Below are 11,866 nucleotides of genomic sequence, written 5' to 3'. Positions count from 1 at the left end.
TTCTTTACTTTTATTTTAATTTCTGTATTTATCCCTTTCTTCTTCTCCATACTCAAAATTATCTTCATCCTTGTTTGAGGCTAATCTATTCATGTACATACATACATACATCTTATTCCTAAACTGCTGCTTAGCACGTTTCTTTAATTCACTATCAATATTAAAGCATACATTTAGGAGGCATCTCCGCCCCAACCATGTACATGTATGGCATTGGTATTGGTGTGACTTTTGAATTGATTTTTTCGCTCTATTTTAAACTAATTTGAAATTTTAAAAATTGCCTGCACATCAGCATCAAAATACCTTTCTAATGATATATAATTGTTTATACCTTTGAAGTACAGTTTAGCCGTAAAAGGGGTGTAAAGGAAACATGATTGCCTATTTATATAATTGATATCTATACTGTAGTGTTTTCGGACGGTACTAGCTCTTACTGCCAATATAGGAATATTACATATACATATGTATAAAAGTAAATTATATTCTTTCTGTAGTAATGTCTTTCATATCACATATTTTCATTTGTTAATTTAAAAAGAAAGAAGATTTCAATGCAGTTCAAAAAACAAAATTTGATTTATTTAAGGAGACTTTTATAAATTTTACTGAAAAGACTTTAAATACACTCTAAAATTTTTTTATTTATTTGTGCATATTAAGAGAGGTAACCAGTTTCCTCTTTTAATGTGTGCAAATTCGCACGCCGTGTAATAAAATTAATCATTGCCTGTTTACTCTTATATACCAAATTTGTCGCAAGAGCAAAATTACACAAAAAATGTTTATTAGTAGGAAATGAGTAGTCCACTTGCAAACAGCGTTATGTGATTTTATAATAGAAAGCCATAAATTTGAAAAAGTGACTACGACAACAAGTAACATTTAAATTGAATCTNAGTTTTACATGCTCTTTTTAGAGTGTACTTGCTACTTATTATATTTACTTTGCAAAATACTTATGCACAAAAAATGTACTTTATAAATTGAAATTACAAATGCTTGATTTTATGCACATGTATTCCAAGTCTTTAGGATGGGTTAAGTTATGTCTTTTTCATGAAAATGTTTGGTTTTCTTACAAATTATGAGATGTATATGTAACAAAAAAAATTGGATACATTTGGATACATTTTTGGCTTGGTCAGGGATACATTTTCTTGAGACGGCGAGGCAACACTGCTGCTGTCATTTGCAAGTAAGTTCGAACATAATTAGCATGTTTATTTTCTTTTATGCATACATGTGTGCTCCTTTAAATGAGCTAAGTGGATCGAGACAAGTGAACTCTTTTTTTAACTTTTCTTAAATAGTAATGATGTTAGGGAAATAGATTTAAGATACATATGTATAATAAGATATTTACTTATATGTTAAGGAGATCTTTCTATGATAACTTTAAGATGAATTTTTGTATTATATCCCATGAATTGAAGATATTGTGGTAATTCAAATTATTATGTGGACGAAATGTAGGATAATGTAATGGTGAGGTGAAATAAGAAATTAATTGGGTTAATAGGATGAAGGAATTCTCTATTAATAGGTTGGGTGGGTAAAGGCAGAGGGAGAAATGCTATCTTCTCTCCCCTCCAGTTCCAAGTTGTTGTAGGGTTTCTTTTTTTGTGCGTTTTCTTGGACATTTCCCTCCTTAATTGTTTTTGCTGCTTCATTTGGTTTTGTAGGCCGTTTTCTTTACGATCGATTTCCCTCAATATCTTCATACTATTATATTTTTTTGTAAGACTTTCGCTGTATGTACGGACGCAAGCCCACGCCCATTGCCCTGAGCTAAGCTGTAGCGTAGCAAGGTATGCAGAACCGCCGAAGTGCATGCACCTACTCTCTATCCTTTGATCTTTCAAGCAGCCCTTTAGGAGAAAGCCGTTACAACTTAACATCACGTCTTATGTTTATAGATTAAATTGCTTGGAAGACCGAAGATTCTTGCTATCGGTAACTTTTACTTTTAATGTTATCGAGGGCTACAATATTTGGCCATATCTTCTTGAGCGGATTAGCTTTACTGTTCCTAAGCGTAGTCTCCGAAGCTCTTATTCATTTTATTTGTAGAGTCTCAAACCAAGATTTGCTATTAATGCTCCTCTAGCAAGGTTCTTGCGCGACTTCAGTAATATCTCTCGTATTGTCACCGTTAGATTCGCACTATCAAATCATGCTTTTTAAAATCTTCTGAAAACAGTTTTTTAAGTTTATCTTAATATTATAATTTAATTAAATCTAATTTAAGCTTAACTAGTCTGTAAGAAATTTTGTTTCATAGATTAAAATAAATAAATAAATTTTTTCAAGAGTAACTGTACAATACAGGGGTTTATTTAACTGCCAAAATTTCGCATACAGAATATTGTATCATTGTATGCCCAACTCAAGCAGCCATAGTTTTCATCGTTGGTCACCGATAGAAAAATGGAGGTTGTAAAAAGAGATTAATATATTTTAATAAGGCTTCATTAATACTGTATGATTACGCCCGTAGTCTATTTACTTGGCCCCCTGAAATTGTGCATATGGAAACTGTGCATACGAAATAATGCATATGAAAAAACCGAAATAATGCATACCCAAAAAACCGAAATAATGCATATATGCACAGTTTCGGTTGAAAACCGAAATAATGCATATGAGAAAAACGCAGTAATACATACATGCACAGTTTCGACTCAAAACCGTAATAATGCATATGACAAAAACCGAAATAGTGCATACCTGAAAAATAACTTCTTTTTGCGTAGACGGCCTTCAGCCGCGCTTAAGGATTATAACCCTTACTAAGTAGATTTTTCCGTTCTGTGCTGCCGGAAAAGGGAGGGGGCGGAAGTATTTTTGCGCAGAAAGTTTTTTTGCGTAGGCGGCCTTCGGCCGCGCTTAGGGACTATAACCCTTACTAAGTAGAATTCTCCTTTCTGTGTTGCCGGCAAAGGGGGGCGGAAGTATTTTTTCGCATAATTTATTTCTACGTAGGCGGCCTTCGGACGCGCTTAGGGATTATAACCCTAACTAAGGGTTTATCGCAGAACTTCATTTTGAGTAGGAAGCCTTCGGCCGCGTAGAATTCTCCTTTCTGTGTTGCCAGAAAAGGGGGGCGGAAGTATTTTTGTGCAGAACTTCTTTTTGTGTAGGCGGCCTTTGGCCGCGCTTGGGGATTATAACCTTTACACCAACCAAAATGCGGGGTGTGGTTGGAGCATAACACAGTACTTGGGTGACCACATGTGCTTAGCCACTTCCTCGTCAAGACCGTAGTGCGCGATCCTTCAAGAGGTGACCCTGTTTCTACAGAACACTACGGATCTAGACCCGGAGGGTGTCGAATCTTCCCTCTCCCCCTAATCCAGGGTGTCTTGCGTCACCGTGCCCATTGGATGGTTTGCAGTCAGGGGGCTTCCCGACTGTATTCTAACGGCACCTCCCGGATACCTGTCCGCCTCCGGGAGTAACGGTGGACATGCTGCGGCAAGGTGCTCTGCCGTAGTCGATCGTTCTTTTCCTCTTCAACTCTTTTCAGTCACCGAAAGGTCTCATCTGAGTAGGTGACCAACGACACAGATGAAATGAATAATTCTAAAAGAGCCTCGGATCCCCGCACGGGTATAAATTCTGCCGTCGGACACGGCAAGAAAGTAACTTAACAAAGTCTCGGCAACTGCGTTGATGGCACCTAATGGATCTAAAACGGTCCAACCCAACCTCTGTCAGGTCGCTTGCACCGTCGGAGGGAAAAGCTATACCCCCTGGGGGCACGGCTACCCCCGAAGACACCGGTTTAAGCAAACCCCTCGAGGGAAGTTCTAAACCGGTAGAAGGCTAGGCCCAACCCGGGCACTCTACAGCAGGCTAAGGACGTTCACGCGAGGTGCTCCACGGACAGGCACTCGACGTCCGAGTCTGCACCCTGCACAATTTCCGCTTCGGCAGAGTCGGGGGCAAATGACTTGCATCAGCGCCCCTGATGCTCCAAAGCGTTAAAGAAGGTTACCCCATCCGTCAGGGCTAAACGGGACCGTTTCATTCATTTTACTCCATCACACCAGCAGAAGGAGTCTCAAAAGGCTGAGGAATGTGGTGCCTCGAGCGACCCCAGCGCGTCGGACAACGCCACGAGCAAACCGGCGGAAGCCAATTCTAACCCTGGCAACGCCCCGAGTGGACCAGTTAATATGGAGGAAGTGTGCCCGGCGGATGTATCCGATACCGCGACGAAGTCTGAGAGCGATAAGTGCTCAGTCTCCGCTTACGTAGCCGCTGGTCACTTCCAGAGGACCAGCTTCTGACTTCAGAACCGGGGGAGCTCAACTGCAGCATCGTAGCTTCCCAAGGTCAGGAGCCAGAAGCGATGGACCAGGACCCTCCTCCGGACTCCGATAAGGGTTCAAGTCCTACAGATTAACTTGCACCACTCTAAGGCGGCTTCGGCTGCCCTACTTCTACACCTCGGCAAGAAAGCATAGGGACTCGTTCTTATCGCTGACGCCTTCCAGGTGGTCTCAGCACCAGTCGCAGGTAGGATTCGAGCGCCCCTGATGCTCCAAAGCCTTAAAGAAGGTTACCCCATCCGTCAGGGCTAAACGGGACCGTTTCATTCATTTTACTCCATCACACCAGCAGAAGGAGTCTCAAAAGGCTGAGGAATGTGGTGCCTCGAGCGACCCCAACGCGTCGGACAACGCCACGAGCAAACCGGCGGAAGTCAATTCTAACCCTGGCAACGCCCCGAGTGGACCAGTTAATATGGAGGAAGTGTGCCCGGCGGATGTATCCGATACCGCGACGAAGTCTGAGAGCGATACGTGCTCAGTCTCCGCTTACGTAGCCGCTTGGTCACTTCCAGAGGACCAGCTTCTGACTTCAGAACCGGGGGAGCTCAACTGCAGCATCGTAGCTTCCCAAGGTCAGGAGCCAGAAGCGATGGACCAGGACCCTCCTCCGGACTCGGATAATGGTGCAAGTCCTACAGATTAACTTGCACCACTCTAAGGCGGCTTCGGCTGCCCTACTTCTACACCTCGGCAAGAAAGCATAGGGACTCGTTCTTATCGCTGACGCCTTCCAGGTGGTCTCAGCACCAGTCGCAGGTAGGATTCGAGCTTGTATTCTAATTAAAAATAATCTTAATTTTATTTATTATTTTCTACTCTCTCAGTACAGTGCAGATACCGTTTGTGTCAGCGTGCATCTGGGGCCGATAACTATTTGGATAACGTCCTAATAAACGGTGCAGGTCTGTCAAAGCATTCCGCCAAATCGACTACAAGACGTGGTGAAGGAGGCCAACTACAGGAAGCTTCCCACGGTCATCGGTTCTGATGCTAATTCTCTCCATGTTTTATGGGGCTCCAGCGACATCAACCCACGAGGTTAGTTACTACTTGACTTTATTCTTAGTTCGGATCTATTTATAACCAACTCTTCGAATAAACCCACGTATATAATTTCTAACAGATAGGAAGTTCTGGACATTACGCTAATCTCAAACTACTTCCCTGAGTACGTCAGGGATTGGCATGTCCTAAGCGAACATTCCTTCTCCGACCAGCAATATATTTCTTTTAGGCTCTCCCTAAGAGCCGCATCTCTATCGCGTTACAGGAACATGAGGCGTACCGATAGGACCAAATATGTATAAAATGAGCGCTCGGTAGCCCTTGACGCTTCTCTCGGTATGCACCGCATACCGTTAACAACTAAGGAAGCGCACCCTCCAGTGACAAAGGCTATTTCTTTTCTTGAGCTGGACTCATCGTCAAAGATTGATGAAGCCGTGGACCTTGTCACCAAAGCCTGCAACATAGCCTTTAAAGCTTCCTGCTCAACAACACGTCCAAAGGGCAAGAGGTGACCCCAATGGTGGAATCCGGAGATCTCCTCCCTGAGGCGAACCAGCAGGAAAATTTTTAATCTAGCAAAACAAACTGGATCCTGCCAACGCTACAAGGATGCTTTGAAAGCCTTTAAGAGTTCGGTACGAACAGCTCAAAGGGAATCTTGGAAAACTTTCTGAGGCAACATTGAGGAAACCTCGAAGGGCAACCGACTACGGAAGGTCCTATCTAAAACTCCAGTTGCCCCAAACTATATCCAAAAACCTGATGGTGAATGGACCTCCCTTTGCTGCGAAATGCTAGATGTTCTCATGGACACCCACTTCCCGGGGTGTACAACAGTACCAAATGCAGACGCACCTAATCAGAGGACTTATTTTTCACAACACGCATAGTGCAACAAGAGAAGTTTAAATTGACGATTAAAACCTTTAAACCTTATAAATCTCCGGGACCAGATGACATACTCCCTGCCGAAATCCACCTTCTTTGACCACTGCTTGCTGAGATCTTTATGGCTTGCCTTAGCCTTAGTCACATTCCTAGAGGATGGACCAAGGCTAACGTCTTTTCTTCTTAAAGCTTTAGAAAGATATAAGACAGCGCCTCTCTTCTGAGGACGTGTCGGAGTGTCAACACGCCTATTCTAAAGGAAAATCCGGAGACACTGCGCTTCACGAAATTGTGTCCAAAATTGAAAAAGGACTCGCCTTTAAGGAATTTACTTTAGGTGTCTTTCTTGACATAGAGGGCGCCTTTAATAACATTCTTCCAGAGGACATTGTGAGCTCACTTTCCCAAGTGGGCCAGGAGCGGCCTCTGGTGGAGCTTATAAGGCTTCTCCTGGAAAGAAGAATTATCTCATCAGAACTGGGGCGCTTCCATGTTTCCATCGGCATGCAACGAGAGGTGATCCTCAAGGAGGAGTTCTCTCCCTCCTACTCTGGAACCTTACAGTGAACTCAATTCTGATAAGACTCCAGAGCACCGGCTGCCACGTCGTAGTGTATGCCGACGACATTGCACTCACAGCAACGGGCAAGCATCTCCAAACGCTAAGCGAACTTCTGCAGAGTGCTCTCTGTCTCGTCAATAGCTGACCGAGGGAGTGTGGACTTAAAGTCAATCCCATAAAGACCGAAAGGATCCTATTCACGAGAAAATATAAGATACCGTTTTTTCAGCCCCCCTCCCTAAGCGGGATGGGACTTACACTCTCCAACGAGGCTAAATATCTCGGTTTAATTCTCGACAGAAAGTCGGACTGGAGGCGGAACCTTACGGATCGATCCAGGAATGTCATTACCGCCCTCTACGCCTGTAAGGAAGCGGTAGGGAAACGATGGGGTCTGAAGCCACACATAATACACTGGATGTACACGGCGGTTGTCAGACCCATCCTTTTCTATGGGATCACCGTAAGGTGGACGGCTCTAGAGAAGTCCACTTACAGAGGTGTATTGGGCTGGGTACAAAGTGCGGCAACCATGTTAATCACGGGTGCCCTGCCTTCTACTCCCTACTCTGGAGACTGTATTGAATCTTCTCCCTACCGATATTTACGGTAGATATTAGGCCAGCTGTAACGCAACTCGACTAGATGCAAGTCATACATGCAGAGGCATAAAGTTCGGTCACTCAAAGATTCTGGGCACCATTCCAGCAACCCTACACAAGCTGGAATACATAAGTCCACATTTCTGCTTCGAAAATAGGTTTTCTACCAGAATTCCAGACAGAAGCGACTGGGTAAACCGCTTGGACTTAGATCCATGTTCTACCGTTATATTTACGGACGGGTCAAAGCTCGACAACAAAGTTGGAAGCGAAATATACTCTAATAAGAACTCTCACTAAATCCAAGCAGGCGGCTCCCTGACCACTGCATCGTTTTTCAGGCCGCCCTATGGCTTAAAAATAATACAAATCGTTTACATTCTGTCACTATTTTTTCTGCCAGCCAAGCAGCGATTAAATCTTTAAAGTGCAGTAACACTTCCTCAAAAGCTGCTGCCGAATGCAGAAGTACCCTAAACGAGCTTGCCACGAAAGTCACCATTAACGTGGTATGGGTACCGGGCACAGTGGAATACCGGGAAACTGCGCGGCAGACGAGCTTGCGAGGGGGAACTGAACTACGCTCAGCAAACTCTGCGCTCGATGCAGGCGTTCCCCTGTCTTCGAGTAAGCACCGATTGAAATCTATCTTCATTAAATTGGCCAACCAACATGCTCTGTTACAAAACAGATCTGGCCATTTATAAACGAAAAACGATCTAAAATTCTTATACAAATCGACCGCCCCATTATTAGCACTGTGGTCGGTATAATTACAGGACACTGCCTAATGGGCGCGCATACTAGGCAAATGGGTTATCCCGATAACGATTTCTGTCATGCCTGCAGGGACGAGGAGGAGGTGGAGAGCGTAGAACACTATCTCTGCCATTGCCCCGCCCTGGCAAAGTCAAGACTTGCTTTTTTTAACGAACATACTTTTCGGTGTTTAGCCGATCTCGACTCTGTGGACGTCCGTGGCCTTCAACGATACGTTAAGGTTACACGATGGTTCTATCATTTGGGAAACTCAGGGAAAGGAACAAGAGCTCGTTCATAGCGGCATCACAATGGGTCAAAGTGGCCAACGTGTATCTCTCTCCGTGCGGAGTGACAACCACCCTAACCTAACCTAACCTAAGTGGAATTCTCCTTTCTGTGTTGCCGCAAAAGGGTGGTGGACGAATTTTTGTGCAGAACTTCTTTCTGCGTAGGCGACCTTCGGCCGCGCTTAGGGATTATATTCCTTACTAAGTAGAAGTAAATAATTCATACTAGAAAAATACGAAATTTTCAATATGCTCACTTTCGTTAGAAATGTTATAATTCATATTTATGTAAAATTAAGAAGAATTTAAATAACAATCCTAAATCATTTTATGGTTTCGTAAATTCAAAGCGTAAGGCACATGGTTTTCCGTCCGCTATGCATTATCGCAACACTGTATCTAGCGACAGCCAACTCATTGCCAACATGTTTGCTCGGTTCTTTAGGTCCAATTATTCTGTAGACTTCCCTATAAGTGGAGACTATCCGTACGAGCTTTGTCCAATCAACTCTGCTTATATTCCAGTAATATCTTCCGATGAAGTTTTACACTCTTTAAAAACCTTAAAAGCGTCATTTAGGCCTGGACCTGATCATATTCCGACCTGTTTTCTTAAAAACTGCGCTGAGAACATCTGCGAGCCTTTAACAACTCTATTCAATTTGTCACTTAAACATGGCGTTTTTCCGTCAGCCTGGAAGGAGTCTTTCATAATACCACTTCACAAAAACGGCAGCAGGTCGTCTATAGAAAACTATCGAGGCATAGCGAAACTCTCCGCTATCCCCAAATTATTCGAAGCAATTATTGTTAACCAGCTGACATATTCTATATCTTCTTCAATTACACAATCTCAACACGGGTTTTCTAAAGGAAAATCTACTATGACTAATTTATTGGAGTTTACAACTCATGTCTCAAACGGTTTTAGAGAAAATGCTCATACCGACGTAATATACACCGATTTCAGTAAAGCTTTTGACAAAGTATGTCACTCGTTACTCATCCGTAAACTCGACCTAATCGGCTTTCAGCCCAGTCTTCTTCAATGGATCTCATCTTACCTCTCTGATAGAACACAAAGAGTTATTGTTAATAATTGTTCTTCCAACATCATTAAAGTTTCTTCAGGAGTTCCTCAGGGAAGCCACCTTGGTCCGATTCTGTTCCTGATATTCATTAATGATATTTCTTCTATAATAAAACATTCAAAAATTTTAATGTATGCCGATGATGTGAAACTTTTTAAAACATTGTCCTCTATCGAAGAAAGGTCTTTGTTACAAGCGGATCTGAACAACGTGGTTAGTTGGTGTAATACAAACTATATGCCACTAAACCTTCAAAAATGTAAAGTTATGTGTTTCTCTCGGAGGGCTTTTCAACCAGCTGTTTATTCAATATCCAATTAAAATCTGGAGCAGGTGTCCAATTTTGTCGATCTTGGTATCACAATGGATTCCAAACTCAATTTCAACCATCATATTAATGTCACAGTCAATAAAGCCAGTGGAGATCTAAAACTATTCAGCTACATAATCAAATTCATCAGCTGATTGGATATGCTAAAGATAGTATTTCAATTATTGAGAGTGGAAATAACAGTTTTCTTTATAGTAAAAATCGAGTCCGATACGTCAAACGTGCTGGAATGACAGTTAAAATCTTGACATAAACCACGGAATGATTCGTTTAGTTCAAAATTAGTTTTGTATGGCTTTAAAAATAGAGGTCGGCACCAAAAATCTAAAAAAAAAGGTTCCGTACGTCATGCGGACTGCGCCCCTCGTGTCGGTTGGGCGGGAATGGAGGGTAAAAAGCCTTTGGGATTATTTATTTATATTTATTCGTTAAAAGTTCGATATAATGCTAATATGAACAAGTAAGTCTTAGCAAAAAAAAAAATCGGCATAAAAAAATATATATATATATTTATATATTTCATGAGTCAATGATCGGATCTAAACCAGTAGTATGGGACCACCTCTGAGACACTACCTTTCCGATGCAACAAGAATTATCGAAATCGGTTGACGTGGTCCAAAGTTATGCGGTAACATACATAAAAAAAAAAAAAAAATATTCCGACGAACTGATAACCTCCTCCTTTTTTGGAAGTCGGTTAAAAACCGAAATAAAGCATGCATGCACAATTTCGGTTGAAAACAGAAATAATGCATATGTGAACATTGAAGTAATGCATACATGCACAGTTTCGGATGAAATCCGAAATAATGCATATGTGAAAAACGAAGTAATGCATACATTCTCAGTTTCGGTTGGAAACCAAAATAATGCATATGAGAAAATACCGAAGTTGTGCATATGCATTCGTTTTAAAAGCGAAACAAGAATTATCGAAATCAGTTGACGTGGTCCAAAGTTATGCGGTAACATACATAAAANAAAAAAAAAAAAAAAAAAAAAAAATCCGACGAACTGATAACCTCCTCCTTTTTTGGAAGTCGGTTAATAAAGCATATGTGAACATTGAAGTAATGCATACATGCACAGTTTCGGATGAAATCCGAAATAATGCATATGCGAAAAACGAAGTAATGCATACATTCACAGTTTCGGTTGAAAACCGAAATAATGCATATGAGAAAATACCGAAGTTGTGCATATGCATTCGTTTTAAAAGCGAAATAATGCATATGAAAAACAAAACGAAATAAAGCATACTCGCACAGTTTCGGTTGAAACCGAAATAATGTCTAAATGCACAGTTTCCAAATGCGCAATTGCGGTACCCCTATTTACTTATGTAGTATGACTATTGACAAATTGGAGCATTTACATAGTATACTTTTTGTATATTTTCAGACTTTCTGATTGCCGGAGTAACTGTAAGAAATATGGTGGTGGAATTTTCTTCGGCGGCACAAAGTTTAAATATACTGGCCGTACAGAGCGAGAAATTTTGAGTGATGATATATCTACATCGAATTTAATCTTCGAAACCAATGAGGATATGAAAAAAGCGAATAGTGTACCAACGACTCCATCTAGTCCAAAAGAAGATCTGTGCCATATCAGTAAAGTATATTTATTTGCCATATTTTATGTACTTCCCACAAAAGCACTATAGCGTTTTTCGAATACAATCAACCCTCAAAAACCACGATCAATTTAGCCGTTTTCATACAAATTGATATAAATTCAAGCAGATGTATTTATTTATATACAATATCTAAATGGTATATGAATACCTCCTCACATCTTCTGTACTAATAAATAAAATTGATTATATGAAAAATATTTGTCCAGATTTGGCTCTCAAAGTGCTGAACCGATTTTAATTTTTATACCCGAGCGCACTTGTGCACAAGGGTATATTAATTTTTATGTATACATTTGTCTATATCTATCTCGATTCGTTTTGGCTGTTACAAACAACCGTTATGTGAACAA

At 41.4% G+C, this 11,866-nt stretch overlaps 1 protein-coding gene across 1 annotated transcript in view; it reads left to right on the top strand.

Annotated features, from left to right (window-relative positions):
• Frmd5 (FERM domain containing) overlaps positions 1–11,610 on the top strand; it is a 154,818-nt gene extending 143,208 nt beyond the window's left edge. The window contains exon 8 of the mRNA XM_017615238.1: positions 11,279–11,610. Within this exon, the coding sequence (XP_017470727.1) occupies positions 11,279–11,543 (265 nt within the window). The 3' untranslated portion in view covers positions 11,544–11,610. The remainder of the gene's footprint in view (positions 1–11,278) is intronic.
• Positions 11,611–11,866: the final 256 nt, after the last annotated feature.

This window comes from Rhagoletis zephyria, unplaced genomic scaffold (genome assembly GCF_001687245.7).
Source record: "Rhagoletis zephyria isolate East Lansing unplaced genomic scaffold, Rhagoletis_zephyria_1.1 Rzeph_scaffold_00982, whole genome shotgun sequence".
Lineage (NCBI taxonomy): Eukaryota > Metazoa > Arthropoda > Insecta > Diptera > Tephritidae > Rhagoletis > Rhagoletis zephyria.
This window is presented reverse-complemented; position numbering and strand designations above follow the sequence as displayed.